This window comes from Cryptotermes secundus, unplaced genomic scaffold (genome assembly GCF_002891405.2).
Source record: "Cryptotermes secundus unplaced genomic scaffold, Csec_1.0 scaffold673, whole genome shotgun sequence".
Taxonomy (NCBI): Eukaryota; Metazoa; Arthropoda; class Insecta; order Blattodea; family Kalotermitidae; genus Cryptotermes; species Cryptotermes secundus.
The window spans coordinates 1168904-1189861 of NW_019731277.1; the positions used below are offsets into that span (position 1 = coordinate 1168904).

The window sequence follows — 20958 nt, forward strand, 5'->3', positions numbered from 1 at the left end:
ACGTATAATTTCCTTATACGCCTGTGAAATCGACCAAAAATCGTTCCGCGATCGACGCGTTGGACATGCTGGTCTAGAGAATATGTGGGAACCTCGACGCCTCACAACCCTATTGGCCTCCACGGCCTGTTACTGGGATATATTTAGCTTTTTTTCACATATACTGGCTCAGGAAAGGCAGAAAATATTGCTTAGAGACTTACGTTTAAGCTGCATAAGACTAATTTAATTGATCGCTCTATAGGATTTAGGACAGAAGAATAAATTTTAAAACGATTCAAATGTTTACGTTAATATCTGGTATATTTCCCTATTTTTTTTTTTAAATTTTGATTCTCCCAAAAATCCTGTTAGTGGGGCATATGCCTGGCGTCACCCCAACGACTGCCGGTGCCAATTCTTTAAAATAAATAAAAAAAAAACTCCCAATCTACTAAACACAATAAGTTGTCTTCTCTCAGATGTACTATTAATTATGTGTCGAATTTAATATTTTCTCACTTACATGTCGAATGTAACTCTCTAATTTACAAGAAGCACACATACTGCATTATCATTGCTTTCAAGAACGTCTCGGCATATAAAGAGACATTTATATGACAGAATATTGATGACTGCTTTACTCTGAGGTATTTTTCTTAACGACATACGAAGAAAAATAATTTTAAAATATGTATGGGGTGGGACAAACTTTACAAATATAAACTTATATGAGAAGTTGATGAACACCAAGACCAATGACGAGTACAAAATATAAAAAAAAAAACATATTTGGAAAATATATTTTTGCTGAAAATGGAGTTCCTTTTCCCACTTTTTTTTCTGTAAGTGCCGTTTCGGACACTCACGCGCCAGTTTCAAGTTGGAATAGCAATTGGAAAGCAAATATTTCTCTGGAGGGACGCGGAAAACAAAGCAAGACCTCAGGACAACTCTAAGTAAAGTAAAAGTAAACCTATCCCTGTATGAGGCCGTGAAGGCCCATAGGGTTGTGAGACGTCGAGGGTCCCACATTACCTTGACAATCGGCTCAAAGATGTCGGTAAAGTTATCAGCCTTACGCGCCGGCCGCGCTTCACTCCCCAGGAAAATTATTTAATTAATTCCTGGTACTCATTTCTGTTAGAGGCTGAGTAAACCCCAGGGCCTAGCCGTTAGTGCAATACTCGTGTATATATTTTATTTGACATTTATTTGAATCACTACGTGTTTCGATCGTGCTGGTCATCAGGTGGAAAAGTATCAAGTAGGTAACCAAGTTGTTGAGTTTCCACCAACACAAAATAGGGTGCGAAAATTAAGGTTCTGTCAGGAAGGGACAGCCGGGATTCGAAACTAGCACGTCCTGAAAATTAAATCTACAGCGTTACTGCTAAGCCAACCCAGTCAGTACCCAGCAGTTTCCGTCTATTGAACTTATAACGAAAGAATTTTGTGTTAACCAGAGAAATTTATCAGAGATCATTCAATAGAGAAGTGCCCTTGCTAAGTGACTTGCTGCGGCACCACAGTTGGATTTCACAACACGTTTCCTGTTATTAGTCACTACATGTGGGTTACTTGACAATGCATATTCCACGTTCTATATACTGAATATTCTCAAAAGTGAAATATAATTTCAGAACTTAACACACAGAGTAGTATAGTTGGTTGAGGCACTATACTTCGAGACGGAAGGTCGCGGGTTCGAGTCCCGATGAGGTGGATTATTTTTAATTTACCTAATCCTTCCAGCCGCACTATGGCCCTGGGGTCGACTCAGCCTCTAACAGAAAAGAGTACCAGGAGTCTTCCTGGGGGTAAAGGGCGGCCGGTGCGTAAGGCTGACCTCACCGCCATCTGTGAACCGATTGTCTAGATAATGTGGCAGCCTCGACGTCTCACAAACCTATGGGCCTCCGCGGTCTGTTACAGGGATAGCTTTACCTTATTCTTATACTTTTATCACCATAAACCCGTTTTATTCCCAAGAATCCAGGGTGGAGAGACACACGCACAGCTTGCCCCCACCCCTGCCAACCCTATGTCTCCGTGTTGCTGTAATTACGGCACCCTTAACTATCCCGGTTGGGAAAATTTATTCGTTTTCTCAGGAGATGAAGAATAGAAGCTAATAAACTTGATAGTGTGGGATATTTAAGGGCGTGACAGGGTGAAATCCTATTTAGAGAGGGTGATTCGGACGTGAGAGTTTTATCGGCTGAAATATGCCCTCCACCAAAGAGCAGCAAGAAACATGATGGCCTGGGGGGGGAGGAGGGGGGTATAAGGTAAATGGAACTTTGTATGCAATTAAAACTGAACAACGTCTGCATTACGGTTTCAGCATAAATTTAAAGCACCGACATTATTTAATGCTCTCTTAAATCTTGGTGCAGACACTCAAGAAAGTGTTTCGGAAATCTAGGCATAGTTTTCGCTATGCATAATTAAGCACCGCGCCTTGAAGACATATATAGGCGTATATTTTTACCTCGTCATTAGATGGAAGGACAGTGTAGTTGGTACAGCGACTGGATGGACGAACGAGAGGTCGGAGTTCGAGTCCCGGTAGCGTCAAGAATTTTTTCTCCACGTCGTCCAGACGTGGGGTCCACCCAGCCTCCTACCCAATGTGTACCGGGGACACTTTCCCTGGGGTAAAGAGACCGGGGCGTGAAGCTGACCACTCACCTCCAGCCAGTTCCGAGGTCAAGGAAATGTGGATCTATACATCCACTCCCCCTACACGCCTTCATGGCGTAGTGCTTCATTAAGCACAGGGACAACTTCACCATCAAGAGGAGGTGAGTGGTCAGCTTCACGCCTCTGCCGCTTTGTCACCAGGGAACAGCCACAGGTAGCCATCGTATAGGAGTTTGGGTGGGCTGTAATGTCGGTTTATACGCTGTGGATTAGAGGAAAATCTCTTGCCCGTGTCTGGAATCGAACCCCAATTCATTGGTCGTCCAGCCCCTAAAGTCTCTATTATGAGCTATCTCTATTATCGGAGATCTAGGCAGAGACTGAAGGATAATATTATACAGGATTTAAGATATATTTAGTATCAAGGTCTGAATTGGATTCAACTGGTTCAGGTAAGTCCCAATGGCTGGGCTGTTGTGAACACGACAATGAACAGTCGGATTGCGTAGATACAGGAAGTTTTAGACCAGCTGAGTACCTATCTTCATTTTCACAGATGAATTCGTGCTATGAAGTCACTGAATCTTCCTTAAATTTTACTCTTTAGTGAAGAGTACCATCTTCATGGATGTGACGCCGTGTAATCCACCGATATTGTGCAAGAAGAGAGTACTTTTTGTAGTGACCGATGTGAAAACCTCAGATCTCACTCTGCTTGTTACTTATTTGGCTTACTCTTCGACCCTAAAGTTGGAGACAGTATGTTTTTCCGAAACGTCCGTTGACTTCCGCTGGACTAAACGGCGTTATATCCCAGAAGATAAAAATTCCTGCAAGACCATTTCTCTTTTCTTATAAAAACAATTGCGTGGCTTTAGTCCGTAAGCGAACTATACCGACCGAGCGACCGCCGCTTGTCGGCGAAGTTAGTGCCAACTTTTGCGGATAGAGGGTGTCACGTAGTCAGCGCAACGGATCCCCGCGGCTTTTAATTTCGGTTTTCTACACCGGAGCCGCTAATTTCTTGAAATATCTCCTCGGTTATCCTCACGAGGCTGAGTGGACCCCGTTTCAGACCTACAACTTCTCAGAAAATCTGGTAGCGCCGGGAATCGAACCCGGACCTCTGGATCTGTAGCTAGGAACTCTGACCACTAGACCACAGAGTCGGTCCCTCTTTTCTTAAGAAATGTGAAAACAAAAATCGACGTTTCGTACTCATTTTCTCTCCAACAGTGAGCATGTGACTAAACACGTGACACGTACCATTTCTGGGAGCCTGTCTGCTTGCAGAACCCACCGACTACAAATGCTCACAAACACACGCTCTACAAGAAGCATGATTTACAGACGTTGCGGCAGTACCATAGCTCAGGCACTTAGGCGCCTGCTTCATACCAAGGCGGCCTGAGTTCGAACTCAGGTCAAAGTCACGTGGGAATTGTGATGGACAAAGTGGCACTGGGGTGTATTCTCTCCGAGTAATTCGGTTTCCCCTATCAATTCTCATTCCACCAACTGCTCAACATTCAGTAATCATCCAGTCATCAACGACACACAGTCTCAATACTGAGTAACTAACCTCATGGAGCCGAGCCCTCCTTGAGAAGCCGCCAATTGTGCAGCTACTCAAGAATTTACAAACACTTCATGGAACCCGAAAGTTCATTACCGTGCTCACAAGAACCCTCCACTAGACCTTATCCTGAGCCAGATGAATCCAGTCCATTCCACCACATTATTTTTCTCTAAGATCCGTTTTAATATTATCCTCCCACCGACGTCTATATCTTGCTGCTGGTCTATTCTCTTCTGGCTTTCCTACCAAAACCACATATGCATTCCCCTTCTCATTCGTGCTACATATCCTGCCCAGCTTTTCTTCCTTGAACATTCTAATTATGTTCGCAGAAGTGTACAAGTTATGAAGCTCCTCATTATGTAGTTTCCTCCATCTTCCTACATTTCATCCTTCTTCGGTCCATATTTTCTCTCTACCACCCTGTTCTCAACCACCCTCAATTTGTGTTCCTCCCTTAACATCAGAGACCACATTTCACATCCATAAAGAACTATAGGCAGAATTACAGTAGGGTAGACATGGATGATATCTCCACCTTATCGCTGCGGTGGGGTTGAGTGCTCCTGAGACTATGAGAGCTCTGCCGGCGGTAGCGTAGCTACTGGTAGGGTCACCCATGCCGGACAGATCGAGGGGTAGGAGCCAGACGAAGAGTGACAGCCTGGTCCTCCGGGTTGGGGGTTGGGCGTGAGGCTAACAGCATCACACCTTAAAACTATTTTGTTCAGAAACCAGATGATCAGCCTCGGGTGGATGGAGAAGAATGGAGGCAGAGTGTTCAGGAGGGTAAAGCTCGCCCTGAGGAAGGAAGAAATTAGATAACCAACCTTACTAGGAAGCGTGTCAGTGGATACTCAGCTGTACAGCTGAGCCAGTAACGGGGCGACACGGTTACCCAGTGGAATCCGGTCAAACCAACGGATGTGACGTATATTCGGAAGCGATGGACGATATAACGAGCCTAGATTCTTCTTACACACGCGTCACGATTCTCGTGACTAAATCAGGCGGTCGTAGAACAGGCGCAGTTGTTTCCTACACCTGTAAGTTGGGTGACGTATATCAACAGCGAGGGTTAAATAAGGGACGGCAAGCCTAATGTAGCCTATAAACAGGGTCACTGTGCCCCCCACTCGGAGGCGACACATTACGATCCATGCGGTAGCCATGCTGTGTCCCCCCCCTGTTAAATGTCTCAATGCCTGAACCAATTTATATGAAACTTGGTATGTATATCACGGCACCTGAGCCCATCTCAACGTTGAGATCCCTCTATCTGTGTGTCTATTCATCCCATCGTTGCTAGGAAAAGGCTCGGTAAACACGTTCCCGCGGCAACAAATACACTCAACAGTAGGAGAACAGTTGGACGCTTGTATTTGTGGATATGTCTGTGTATCCTATCGTTGCTAGGTAACAACTTAGTGAAAACGTTCCTGCGGCAACGAACAAATGTTGCAGGCGTCGTTTTCTATTAGGTCCATTCTTGTTTTGGGCTACTCTTTTTGGTGTACTATTAAAAGGAAATTCTTTTTTGATGTTATAGTGTTCGTATCTACTTCCGAGGTTTATTTCCCACCCTTTAAGAATTCTTAAGGTTAAGATTCCATCTCATGCCTTCTTCTGCAGCTTCCTGAGGCGGGCCTCTTTCCCTCGTTAGTTTTGATGTCCTCGTATTCTCACTTCTGTTCATGTCGTGACCATTAATCAGTAGTCATATAAGCATGTTTTGCAACAATGTAAACAAACGCGTGACCTGAAAGTATTGTTACATAATTCTATAATCTCAAGCCAGCAGACAGGCCACGATTGCTGTGAACGAACAACGCCATATTCCTGTTTACTTTTGTTTTAAAAAAATTACATCACAAATGGCGTTTTTTTATTTCATAGCGTCTGGTAATTTTGTGTTATTAATTAAGTTATGAAAAAGTTAGTTGTTTTTAATTGAGGGACGGAATTTCTAGCCGCCAGGCTTACCAATTTAAACCTACGCAGGCCCTGAAAGTACAATTCGCTTCAAAAAACAAAAAGAGATTCAAAATAGTTAAGGACTCGCGGGTTCGATTCTCGATGAGGTCATTGCATTTTTCAACTGACCTAATCCTTCCAGCAGCATTATGGCCCTGGGCTTGACTCAGCCTCTAACAGAAATGAGTACTAGGAACCTTCCTGGGGGGTAAAGGGCTACCGGCGCGTAAGGCTGACAGTCTCACCGCCATCTGTGAGCCAATTCTCTAGAAAATGTGCGAGCCTCGACGTGTGTTAGTTACAATTCTTGTTCTTAATTAAACACTACGCCGTGAAAACGTATATGTGAGTGGAGGTATAGCTCCACCATCCTTGACTTCAGCACTAGATGGAGGAGAGTGGTCAGCTTCACGCTTCAGCCGCTTTATCTCCTGGGATAAAGCCCCCAGTACCCGTTGTATAGGAGGCTGAGTGGGCCCCAGAGCCGGTCTGAACACCGGTTTAAAACATTTCTGTAGGCACGTCATACACAGTAAAATTTACCGAACAGAAGACTTTTCTTTTTTCAACAAGATCTCTGGTAATGCGATTTTGGTTCACACCGTATGTAGAAAACAGGATCTAGTAACTTTCTAATGATGACGTCATGATCTACGTCACTGCCTCATGTGGTGCACTCCCTAAGATGCTTTACACACACAACGCTGTCATTTTGCGTTACGTGGGATACAGCAAATGTCGTTAAATGCATTACAAATAAGTGAAGGAAAATCGCTTGACGACTTCTTGCGATTTATATCGATATCTCGCACGGTAGGGCCCTTGACGATAGATATCATCTGGGAATTTTTTAATTCGCTTAGTAGTGGGGTGGAATCCAGCTGGGTCCACTCGGCACGGCGGTCACTGATTGGCCTATTGTACCTGACCCGGGTGATTATGATGATGGAGAATTTGGTGGAATGAAGATTGGCAGGGGAAACCGAAGTGCTCGGAGAAAACCCGCCCCAGCGCCACTTTGTCTACCACAAATCCCACTTAACCAGACCCGGGATCGAACCCGGGCTGCTGTTGTGGGAGGCCAGCGACTAACCGCTTGAGTTATGGCGCGGCCTAACCCTAGTTCTTGGTCTGTATCGTTGAATGAACAAGCCAACAGAATTTTCATTTGTGTTATTCTATTCACTTAGAGCGCTATTACACCGTTTCATCCGTTGTTACGCAACGAACAGTCCGTTGTTAGGATATTCCTACGCAACGGTTTGTTGGTATTCAGTTCTTCGCTGTGGATACTAAACAATTTCCATTTATTCTTTGTTGCTGAAGTATGCGTTCCTACTGTAGCCGTTACGCAACGATGGACGTCAGATAGCACGTCACATTATTTTGTATATTATTGTCTTTTTCAATTTAATTTTTTTTTTAATCTAAGGGGTTTGGAGGTGCTTGGCTTGCTCCTTTCCCTGGAAGTGACCTTGAGAAAAATTAAATTATTCTTTACATCAGCTAGACCATAAACATAAGTGTAAAATGTTATTTCCTTTGTTACAGATAGACATAACCTCCTGCGTAACATTTTAAGACGAAGAAGATGTGGAGGTTATGTGCGATGTTGTTACTGGGTGTGGAACTCGGTGGAGCCACATTGCCGGACCTGGAGTGTCCCGAAGAGTGTGAATGTCACTACTTCAGGATCAACTGGGTCACAGACTGTTCGGAAAGCAACTTAACAGAGATACCTCACGAAGGACTCAGTCAAAATGTGTATATCCTCAACATGAACAGCAATAATGTCACCGACGTGCAGCCCTTCCCCGAGGACATCAAGTTGAGACGCCTCCAGCTGGCGGACAACTTGCTAACTGGGCTCAAGAGGCAATCCTTTGCAGGACTGGCCTATCTACTGGACGCAGATTTATCTGGGAACCTGATCACTCACGTAGACCCAGACGCTTTCAGGTTGGCTTTTGTGAATCAGTCTCACATTTTTGTAGAAGCCTCTGCTAAGGTCTACTTTAATCATTCTTAGAAATTGAAATTTGAGATTTTCACCATTACTCAAGATCCAGTATTAGAAGAGCCTTCCGACTTCAGGATTTCTATTCTGAAAATGGAAACACCTCGTGGTGATTTGGGACAAACCATCTGTGACCATCTTCATGTATTCGTCACAAATAAATATTATTTTTATTCGGGATTACTGTGGTTTTCTGTACTTTGTCTATCGTCCGATATTCTAAAGAACACAACAATTTTATAACTCCTCAGCGAGGACCGCATATACAACACCTCGTTCTCCCGTTGTATGCGTAACCGTTGCCGCGGGAACGTGTTCACCGGGTCATTTCTCAGGAACGGGTCTGACATAACACCCTACCTCACGACCGTTACATAACAACAGCTATATATTTTCCGTCACACATAACGATGCATATAATTACTGCAAATTACATGTTTCGAATTTAGATGTCAGAATTTGTTTACAGTATATATTTTCTAAAGAAGTCGGGATAGCTCAGTCGGTATAGCGACTAGCTACTGGCTGGACGACCGATGGGTCGGACTTCGAGTCCCAGTAGTTTGAAGAATTTTCTCTTCTCCACGTCATCCATATCGGCCCTGGGATCCACCCAACTATCCAATGGGTACTGGGGGCTCTTTCCCCGGGGGTAAAGCGGCTGGGTCGTGAAGCGGACCACTCACCTCCAACTAATGCCGAGGTCAAGAAAATGTGGATCTACACATCCACTCCCCCATACGCCTTCATGACGTAGTGCTTAATTAGTTAAGCGCAGGGACAACTTTACCTTATACTCGCATGCGTTCTAAATAAGCTGCCATTCCATTAATTGATTCTACTGCTAATACTGAACAAATTTCTTGTGATTTTATACTTGAACATACATTTAACATTTTAATTTTGCGTAAAATTCCTGAAAGTCGCGAAAGTGTACTAAAATGTCGGAGAAAATTATATTTTCCGGGTCTTAATTGAAGTCACCTTGTCCACGTAACATCATTAAGATGACGCTCGTTACTGCGCAAGCAGACAGCAACAGAAAAGGACTCCTCAACACAATTCTCCGGGTACACAGTCGAACTCGCTGCGGTCACCGGAAAGTGCAACGTAGTGCCGGACAAACCGCCATTATCGTTCACGTAAATTATTTATTTTGTGGCGAAGGACACATCATCCATGAATTGACTGACGTCATTAATGACGCACTGATACAGATTCTGAGTTGTTAGTGACGGTTTGTTAGCACAGAGGGCCTCTGGTTCGTTGGTTCTCAGTTTCGAACTCCTTCAGTGCAACTTTCTTTTTTAGCATAAACACATTATATTATATTATAATTTTTGTTGTATAGAAAATGAATGAATCAACCGAAGAGAGATTAAGTGACAGGAGGCTGGAGAAAAATGCATAATGAGGAGCTTCATAACTTGTACTCTTCTCCAAGTATAATTAGAATGATCAAGTCAAGGAGGATAAGGTGGGCAGGACTTGTAGCACGAATGGAGGAGACGAGGAATGTATGCAGGATATTCGTGGGAAAGCCAGAAGGAAAGAGACCATTGGGAAGACCAAGGCGTAGATGGGTGGATAATATTAAAATGGATCTTAGAGAGATGGGATGGTATGGATTGGGTTGATCTGGCTCAGGATATGGACCAATGGAGGGATTTTGTGAACACGGTAATGAACCTACGGGTTCCATAAAATGCTGGGAAATCCTTGAGTATCTGCAGAATTGGCCGCTCCTCAAGAAGGGCTCTGCTCCATGAGTAAGTAAGTAAGAGAATGAATATTTACTTTCAGCTGCTGAGAGATGGAATAACGCGTTTCCTTTCACTGATAATCGCAAACATAAAACAAATTCAAACCGGAAATAGTAGTATTTTCAGGCAAAATGCCCCGTGCTTAAAATGGGAGCACCTGGCATTGGTACTTCTGGATTTATTTAACGCTATAGTTTGAAATCTATGTTGTCTTTCGCCGAATTCTATACTCATTTACCATTAATGATCGTGACGATGGTCTGAAGAAAAAAGTTTTTATCTAAGAAGTGGTGGGGGGGGGGTCATTTTCGCTTGGGCCCTGGTAGGACTAGAAATTTGGTCATCAGAAAAGTAGGATTTATGAGTCCTACTCGGAACACATCTTTTAGTTCTAGGATTTGAATTTCTCAACTGAGATATAACAGCCTTTAGTCTGTTGAAAGTCGGCCGACGTTTCGGAGGAAAATATCGCCTCAGTCATCAGGGTCGAAGAATGAGCCAAGTAAGAAACAAGAGCGAAGCAAATGACAAGGAGAGAAGGAGCCGCACTGAACTGCCGGGTGGTTTTCAGCTGACTATACGGCGTCATATTCCTCACGGTAGAACGCTTTGCCTTCTCTGGCTCTTTCATTTTAATGACACATTCGTGTTTGACTTGCATTTGTCGATGTCGCAAAATATCTATTTATGGCGCATGCTCGCAATGTGTTTGTGTGACGTAACGCGCGGTGTATATGCATACCAATTGCGGGCCATAACACAATCACAGCTCACTTCGCACATTATGCAAATATGTGAATCATTTATTCGCGCCTTTTGCAATTTGTGTCGCAACTGTCACCTTGTAAGGAAACCTACTCCCACCACAGTAAGCACCAAGTTCCTCTTTTACAAATATTTACAGATATGTAAATTCAAATATCGTGTTAGTCATTAATGGAAATTCGTAAGAACTGAAAGACTGAAGACTACAATCTTCTTGGTTTTTGACACTGTGTATTTTGGTGGAAGTGGGCTTCTACCAAATCACACGGCGTTATAGCCCAGATGATCGTACCTCTTATAGAAACGGCTATGAGAACCTCAAATGAAACAAAGTGTGAAGGCAAAAGGTAAAGCTATCCCTGTAACAGGCCGTGAAGGCCCACAGGTTTGTGAGACGTCGAGGGTCCCTCATATTCTAGACAACTGGCTCACAGATGGCGGTGAGGTTATCAGCCTTACTCTCCGGCAGCCCTTTACTCCCAGAAAGATTCCTAGTACTCACTTCTGTTAGAGATTGAGTCGACCCCAGGGCCATAGTCCGGCTGGAAACATTAGGTCAATTGAGACAATCTAATGACTTCATCGGGAATCAAACTCGCGACATTCCGAGTTCTAGCATAGTGCTACAGCGTGTGTAAAAAATTTTGATAATATGTTTTATTAATATCACTACAGGAAATGAATGAGAAATGCATATAGAATTTTGGTGCGAGAGCCAGAATTAAAGAGACCACTGGGAAGATTTAGTTCTTACAACCCAGAAGAACCTACATTTTCAAATAACCTTCTCCCGGCTACGAACGAGATATATACTATGAATACCGTTGGTGTATCTTCGGCAAACTTCTACTCTAAGTCATGTTTGTAATTTTGCACAGTCTTAATTTGTAAATTGTTGCTAAAATATGACATATTACGGTGGTGTTCAGTGTGGAAATGGACCCAGAAACGGTCGAAAATTATTTAGAATTTAAGGGTAATGGGAAGTGAATTCTGCAACGAATAACTAATATTGTTTTCTTTCCCATTCCAGGGACAGTCCAGGATTTATTACACTTGAACTGCAGGAGAATCCTCTGGAACCCGTAGATGGGCCTTTCTTGTCTTCCAGATCGCTAATGTATCTGGATCTGAGCGACTGTCATCTGACGAGACTGTCCACCCAATTCTTCACCCTTTCCACATCCCTGAACAAACTCGATTTGTCTGGAAATCCCTTGGGATCCATAGAAGAAGGAATATTTGATCCACTAACAAGCCTGGAGTATTTACAATTAAACCGTTGTAATTTGACTCATGTAGCTGATACAGCGTTTAGGAATGTGACGAACTTGAAAACACTTGAACTATCTGAGAATTATCTTACAATTGTGCAGTGGACAGTTGTGCTTGGTAATCTGAAACTATTGGACTCTCTAGACCTCAGAAAATCAGCGTTGAATAATCTGCCTGGAAACGCTTTCGCAAACAACAGCTGGCTCAGAACTCTCGTCCTTGCTGAAAATGAGCTGCGTGATTTGGACGTTGCGACTACCCTAGGTCAGAATCTTCTTCAGCTCGATACATTAGATTTGTCAAACTGTCATCTTAAAGGACCCCTATCGGAAGATGCATTTGCCAACGCTACAAAACTTCGAACTTTAATTCTTTCCGGTAACTATTTATCAGCTTTGGATCTGTCTGTGGCATTGGCACCGCTGACACGCCTCCACAAATTGTCTTTGAGGAACTGTGGGCTCACACGTCTTCCACCAAACACTTTTCATCGTCTGACGGCGCTAGAAGAATTGGATATATCTAAAAATCCTCTGAATGATGTATTTACTGGGATTCTGTCACCTTTGGAGACACTGCAGATGCTTGACATGAGTTACAGCAATCTATCTCATATATCACGTGATACGTTCTCAAAAATGACCCACTTACAACGGCTGGTTCTTTCTGGAAATCGTCTTACTGATCTTGAGTCTGGATTGTTCCAGAATCTAACTCAGTTGAGGACTCTTGAACTTAATGATTGTGGGTTGAGTCATCCACCAGATGAAGATGTTTTCAGTACTGACATCTATGAAGACTTCCAGGAACTACACCTCGCAGGAAATCCCCTTATCATAACCGAATTAGAGCCATTACTTCCACGACAATTGAGCAATGTACAGCTCTTAGATATGAGCAATTGTAATCTCAGAACTTTACCAAAGGATGCTTTCATGAAGACACCAAAAATAACTACGCTTAAGTTAACAGAAAACCACATCGGTCCAGGTTCGCTTGACCTGGAGTTCATTAAACAGCTGACACATCTTGAAACTCTGGATCTGAGTAACAACAATCTTAGTCACTTATCACCAAATATATTTTCAAATAATCCAAACATTACGTCTCTGAAATTAACAGGAAACCCATGGATATGCGACTGCAGTATATATGAGCTCTGGGAGTGGGCATCTGTCACGAAAGGGAACTTGACGATTCTTGTCGGATCCAGAACTTCTCCCGAAGATATAAGCACCGGCAGTGGAAAACGCAAAAAAGGATTATTTTGTCATTATGAATCTAATCGTTTACCATCGCCGAAGACACCGTCGCAGACACGAGCGAAGGATTTGCACGCAAGTAGAACGTGGGCAAAATACCTTAAAGAATCGGGCTGTGTATCGAACAGAGGTCCAAAAGCAGAGAGATACATAGATGCTCGCAACACCGGGGATGGTGTAACATTTTATCTGGAAGACTCGCCACCAACGTGGTTTGTCGTGGCTGCTTGCATGTCACTTCTTGTTTTCCTTGCTATGGTATTTGGTACCTGCATGGCATTGTTCCTGAAGAAGGGGAAGAAGAAAAATATTGCAAGGTATTCAGCATCTGCCATAGATGTGGAATGTGTACAAAGTGTCATAGAAGTGGAAGTTACACCCAAACGACGTAGGAACCAGAAAGTCGTATAGACCTTCAAAGAACAATATTCTCCTATATAATATTTAAAATTCCAGTTCCTACCTCACAGGAAACACAATGCATATTCTTTATAAAGACCAATTGCACAATTCTAATTAGGGAAATAATTGATATTTACTGTGAGAACCATACAAAACATACATCCTGTAATGAAGTGCAGAGAATTGTAACGTTAAATGGTAACCACGGTGTTTTAAATGGTGTCATGTGTTCTGTATGTCACAATGGAAAAATTATGTCTTTTTTTATGTCATTATTCATGACCTCCAATAGATTAAGATATTTCAATATTACCAGTCACCTATATTTCTGCAGTCACCATCGTGTCAAAACTGTTCGAACGCATGTTCTGTTACGCGTGAAACGTAGTTTGAATGGCTTCTGTTCCCAAGACACTGGCTAGGAACAGTGAAAGCGATCCTAGAATGAGTGCGTGGTGAAAAGTGCAAAATGTTGAGAATATGAATAGTGTGTGACTGATATTAAAATAAAATTTATAACTACTATTATAGCCAAAGATATATAAACAACAAATTATATATTATAAAAAAGAGCTTGCTGTAATTCAAAAGCGCTCATATTTGAAACAAAATATTCGTAAAATTATCAGTAAAACTTGTATTTCGGTTTTAAATAAATCACGTTTTATATTTGAATATAATTAATACTTCCCATTCCATTGACGAGATATTTCGCTCTCAAATACGTTACTTTTACGATTATATCTGTTGTTACGTATTATTTCTGAAAATGAGCCTCTACCACAGTCACCCTAGGTGAAATGATTTTGGCCAGCCCTAATTTCTGTTTCCTTGTTCGGTTTATTCTGATCCTGAAGATGTAAGCACTAAGTTTCTCGCAACGCCTGTAAATTTCTGCCAGAATGTACGGTGTCCCATTCCAGAAGATAGTACTCTTCAAAGCTACCTTCTTTCGGAACGTGACGCAATGTCGTCCTATACGTAGACATCGACGTTTAGGGGCAACAAACTCTTTCACTTCATTGAATAGGAATGTCTTCTGCCCTGAGAATGGGGCAGTAGATTCCTCAAAAAAAACACTGGTGCCTATCTACTAAACTACACGGCGTCAGTCTCTTCACTATAAAAACAGAGATATTGGGTTTTCGGACTTTATCCATCGTCCTGGTTTTAAGATAACTAAGAAAAACACGACGTTTCGGAAACTGGATCTGTTTCCGTCCTCAGGTGAAGGAAAACACCTATTCTGTTGGGTCCCTTACAAAGAGCTAGCCTCAATCACTGGACACAGAAGGATGGATAAAGTCCGAAAACCCAATATCTCTGTCAGAAACATAATTAATGGCCGACTGAACGAGAATTATCTTCGTAGAAGACGAACCAGCGAACTAAGATTTTTTTTTTTTTTGCTATTTTTGGCTGTGGTGATGTGCCTCCTCCTCTGTCCCCTTCCGTCCACAAGGAAATAAAAATATTATGGCCCAAAGAAAAGAACTTAAATTATATTATTAGCAGAAGACGAGAATATGAAAATAAGTCATTCTGTCTAAGCAAGGAAAGAATTAACTACGAAAATAAGAAATACACTTCTTCCCTTTCCACCAGAATTCAATTAATATTTAATGACTATCAAAAGAGTTATCTTTAGACTGTAGTTCCAAGCTCAAAGAGCTATTCCCAAAGTAACACACACAATAACTCATATATTTCCTTGTTTCCATGGTTACTTGGAAACTGGCTCCTTGGTATTCAGTTGTTTCTAATTTTAAATTGGTTTCTTTCTATACAGAAATCATCTCCTTTGTGGTGAAGTGTTTAAACGAGAAAGTATCATATTCAGCATGACTTCAATTATTCTTTATACGCAGTGGGATTTTATAATCAACTTATTTCGTGTATTTACTTTTGAAAAGGAAACGGAAGACAGTTTATTGGCATAAGAAGTCAGATCTAATTTAGTTTCTTTCGTTATTCCTTTGTTGCCTCAATAAAGGTCACAGTCGTTATATTAATTCATCATCCTTCATAGAAGACCGCCTCTGTGGTCTAGTGGTCAGAGATCCTGGCTACAGATCCAGAGGTCCCGGGTTCGATTCCCCGACTCTGTCAGGTTTTCTGAGAAGTAGTGGGTCTGGAACGGGGTCCACTTAGCCTCGTGAGAATAAATGAGGAGCTTTTTCAAGGAAACCGAGATTAACGGCCGTGAGAATCCGTTGCCCTGAACACGTGACATCCTCTATCCGCTGAAGTTGGCACAACCTTCGCTGACAAGCGGCGGTCGCTCTGTCGGTATAGTTCGCTTGCGGACTCCAGGCCACTAAGTTTATCCTCTATGGAAAAAATGGCTCATATTATCCTTAGGTCCTTATGCTTGTATATGTCACTGGGAGCTTATAATTAGCCCTGTAAATTGCCGTGGAGGACCATAGAGTTGTGAGACGTCGAGGTTCCTTCTTTTCTCTAGACAATCTGCTCACAGATGTAGGTGAGGTTGTCAATCTTACGCGCCGGCCGCCCTTTACCACCAGGAATATCCCTGGTACTCATTTCTGTTAGAGGCTGAGTCGATCCCAGGGCCACAATGCGGCTGGAAGGACCTCATTTGGAATCGAACCCGCGACATTCCAGTTTGTAAAATAGTGCCTCAGCCAATTACGCTACAGTGTGCCCCACTACCGGTGGCTTACTGTCAAATATAGACCAGTCAGAAGTGAGATATTTAATTTAAATGTTTTTTTTAATTCGCATGTTTTTGTTTCACATATCTTGGCTTTATTCCATATATTTATATATTTCTTTAGATATTTATATCGGCATACTCTGTACAGTGCGGCCTGCAGGTAGATACCGGGTGCGAAATGTGGCCACTCAACAGTTCCAAGTTGGACAACCCTGACTTTTTACCCCTAAGGGGTCTACAGCTCGCCTGTCTTCCAGCGCTGTAGCTCCTAGGTGCTAGATGCTAGATTCAATGCAGATTGCACTCTCTCTCCGTTCTAACGTTTAAGTTGCGTGGCATGCAGGAAGTTATCTCTCAAAATGCAACAGTGCATCATCGCCTTTTCACCCCCACTTGTAATTCACTAAGAAACCGCTGCAACGTAGTTCGTGAAGTTTAAGGTCTTTCATTCTGGTCCGTCACACTAACAAATTAACNGCCCCATTTGATCACAATATCTAACTGATAAAATGGGGTTCATCGTAGTAGTTCTCAAACAAAAATTCCCGAAGAGTTTTGTCTGGGGTATAGCGCCGTGTATTCCGTTGGAAATCAACCCACGTTTCGCTGGACATGTCGCCTCCATATTCACGGTCGAAAAGCTTGTAGCAGCTATCTGTTTCACATGATTTCTTGCTTGGCTTATTGTTCGACCCTGAAACGGAGGGAGACATGTTCCTCCGAGTGTCAATTGACTTTCCAACAGACTACACGGCGTTATCTCTCTTCATAACAACAACTGCGAGAATTTAAAATCATATAAGAATTTCCCGTTTCCACGTTAAAGAATTATAAAACATGTTCACTGTCACACAACTCGAAACATTAATTTCCTTAAATACAAAACAAATCCTGTAAAGAACATTGTTATTAATTTTATAGCTTAAATCGTGATGAAAATATGATTACCTTAATTTGCAGTAGTTCACTGAACCCTCTTCCACAGGCAATGGAGGAATATTTTCGTCATTCGTCTGTTGGGCTTCCTCTTTTTCAAGAAATGAAGGCAAAGAACTGTTGCCGTGTAGCACACATTCACAACACACGCGTATAAATATTAATTTTATTTACAGAAAATACGAAGAAAACTTGTCTCAATTCTAGAAAGATATTTCACACAAAATATTCCTTCACGAAAATAACGGGCGGCCACATCTGGCCATAATTGAGAATCGCCGTACTAAAGTATTTGAACCAATTACACAACGCTAGTGACATCTTTATCTGCTTTTAAAAGAGAATAAACCTTGAGTCAAAGTTGCGACGTTCTTGTGGGTCCGGTTGCAGTTTATACAGTCTGCTGCCCCCACCTAACCCATTACACCACATAACCCCATTTGACAAAACTCCAACCGCTGAATACACCAGAAGAACTCGTATGTTTGGTATCACTAACTCAATAACTTAATTTGCAAAGTGTCATTAATTTTATTTCACAAATGAGAAAACTATCTGACAATGCAAGGGTGTTAAATTAATATTAATATATGGATGACGTCATTACAGTAAGTTGTGCCAAAGCCACGGATATAGCATTGTAATATTAAAAGGCTGTAAAATTAATATTTACAAATTTGGGTTACTTGAAATCAGAAACGGAGGCGGACACTAATGATCTTTGTCCCTGGGTGCGTCCACACTCCCTGCGTCATAGAAGAGCCTACCTACTCGTCCATCAACTTTTGCAACTGTGTGAAACTAAAGCACGGTAGCACACGGTACGAATGCAAAGTTTTCATCCTTGACGTATTCAATACACAGAAGTAAACAAAACAATATTAACTGTCGTTTTACACAGTTCATTAACCTTGGCATTCTTGCTTCTCTGTCACTATGCCTGAAGACAAAATAGTTCTAACCTACTTAATCACGTTATCACACTAACCACATTACGACACCCAATACCGCCAAATACATCCCTTCCACCGCTTCCGCCTATCGCCATCACCAATGGCCCTCACCCCCGCCCCTCAATCCCTAAAGACAAAACTTATATGTCACAGAGGTAGGATAACATCCGGTACTCTTTCAAAGATGTCGCTGGTGTATGTTTCCCCAGTCGCATCCCCCTGGTACAGGTACACGGGGTTTAGTGAAGTCTCTTCCTTCTGACCCGTGGTATTTGCTGAAGGCTATACCATCTAGTGGCAGAAATTATAAGGAAATTGACATTTACTCTCCAGCGTCGTTTAGGAAACGTTTAGAACAATTCACTGACAAGGAACGGTCTCACGGGTCTGACTGTGTGATCGAGTATTCATGTGACAATTTCGTACATAGTCAACGTCCGTTTGTGCAGATGAAATATTGTGATATATTACCATGGATCACAAACTTCCTCCAGGAAGCACTATTTCTTTTTAATTTGAAAAATAAATGTATATACAAAAAGAACCTAGTTTTATAAACATCTTATTCTATCATCGCCGTTGCCCAGCGATTTTTGAATGTAACTCTTAACTCTAAAAACATACTCTTAATATTTTTGCAGATTTACTTCTTCTATTTTTTAAATAAATTTAGGAATCTTGTTTATGAAGTAACAGATGCCTGTGCTGTGAGATGGTATTTGTTCCATGTAGTTATATTTAACAAAATTATAAGATTAATTTAGAAAATATTCTCCCTGCTTTGCCTGCATTACTCACAGGAGTCTTCCTTTTGGATTTTCCCACTGAAATTTTCTATGCATTTCTCACGTCTCTCTTAAATGCTATATCAAACTTGGCATATGTTACAACTAGCCACAAATTTTGATAAAGGGGCAGTAAACAATGGGAATATTGAAACTGACAAAAGGGATGCAATATGAACATAAAACACACAAATATATATATTATATGCAGAAAACTATAAATATTGCAACTGCTGAACTCTGTAACTGCCAATCACAGAACTGCTCAATAGGCTGCAAAGAGGCCACATGTAGCCTAGTAGCTTGTTTTTATAACCCGTAAGCGATTCCAGCCATTCCCAAAAAATATGTTAATGTCTTTAGAGCTGTTTGCTGCCTGGTTCTTACTGGATTATTGCTTGGATTAAATTTTGACCCTAGAGGGGAAGGCAGTGCATTCCTCCAAATTGTTGATAAACTTCTGTCAGATTACACAGTGTTACATCCCTTCATAGTATCTGCCATGAGAGCCTCAAAATTTTAACGTATATTATTGTTGTTTCTTCATCTGTCTTCAGATTTTTAGTTGTGACAGATGGTAAACAATTGTGAACAAAATATAACATGCATCCAAAATTCAATCTGCTCCTAATTTCATCATGAATATAACTTTTATCTGCTGTTGGCATTCACAAATGTTCAAATTTTATCATAATTTTAAGGACTTTAATAGTTATGCTTATGTTATGATTTTGTCCTATATTACGATAATGTACTATGAACATATATTTAGTTTAATATACCTGTATTTATTTCCATAAATTTGTAATTGTTATTTGTGGCCTTCCTGCATTATTAATATCATTTAAACAGTATTTATATTATCACAACTAAAATCCACAAATTGTTTTATTTATTTCATTGAAGATACAAAACATTTCACTTTACACTGTGTTGAGTGGAAACACATATAACTAAAGAAGAGCAGAATTGTAAATTTTAACTGCAGTACAGCATTAAATTTGAATACAGACTTCCTTAACAATAACTGGTTTACAAAGTTATCTTGAGAAGCATCCACTTTCTTAAATCTTACACAAAGCATGGTAGATATATATAACGGTTTGGAGTACAAGAAAACTTTTACATTAAGGAAGCAAAACTGGATACTAATTGAGCAAAAGCAATGAAAAGGTTACATCCATTCCTACCCCTAATTCTGATATAACAATATCATAAATATTTTATAATTTATCAGCAACATTTTCCATGCTACACAGTTCTGTAAAGTTAAAACTTAAATTACAATGTACTATGGTGAAAGTTAAAGATGAAATATACCCCATGCCTAAGCAGCATGCCAAAATGGGGGCATAAGCCATGTGGAGACAAAACCATCTAGACATAGTCACCAAATGGAGATAAGTTGTCAGATTAATGATCTGACTGATAGATGAAGCCCAGAGTTGGTCTGCAGTCAAGGGCAAAGAGAAATATTCTTGTTCCTACCATTAAGATTGTACCAACTCACTTTACTGACTGAGCTACTCATCAACTCTGCTGTGATAATGAAGAACACAATCTCCTTGGCTGTAATCTTGTTTTTGTAGGACTCCACTGACATTTCAGAGAAATATATCATCTTTATGAAGAGAAATGAATGAACTAATAATAGCATTAGTACAACTATGGCTCATGGGAATACACTACATACAATGTTGAAAGTTCTCCAATGTTTCATCAAACATTGCAGTTGCCATCCTCAGAGTTAATATCCCTTTAGTTGTTTTGGATGCTCTTATATGGATCTCACCATTAGTGTTGAGTAGAATGTGTTACCACAGATCAACAAGACGCAGGAGTGAGATGCTATCCAATATTGGACTGGATAGCCCATTCGACAGAACCTCACTCCTCTGTTTCGTTCAATCATGGCTGCATCTGCAGTTCGGTGTCAACTGTG

At 41.3% G+C, this 20958-nt stretch overlaps 1 protein-coding gene across 1 annotated transcript in view; it reads left to right on the forward strand.

The window, feature by feature from the left end:
- The window catches only part of LOC111866880, a 333488-nt gene extending 319728 nt beyond the window's left edge, over positions 1-13760 (forward strand). Inside the window, exons 5-6 of the mRNA XM_023856222.2 lie at positions 7754-8137; positions 11757-13760. Coding sequence (XP_023711990.1) covers positions 7754-8137; positions 11757-13671 — 2299 coding nt within the window. The 3' untranslated portion in view covers positions 13672-13760. The remainder of the gene's footprint in view (positions 1-7753; positions 8138-11756) is intronic.
- Positions 13761-20958: the final 7198 nt, after the last annotated feature.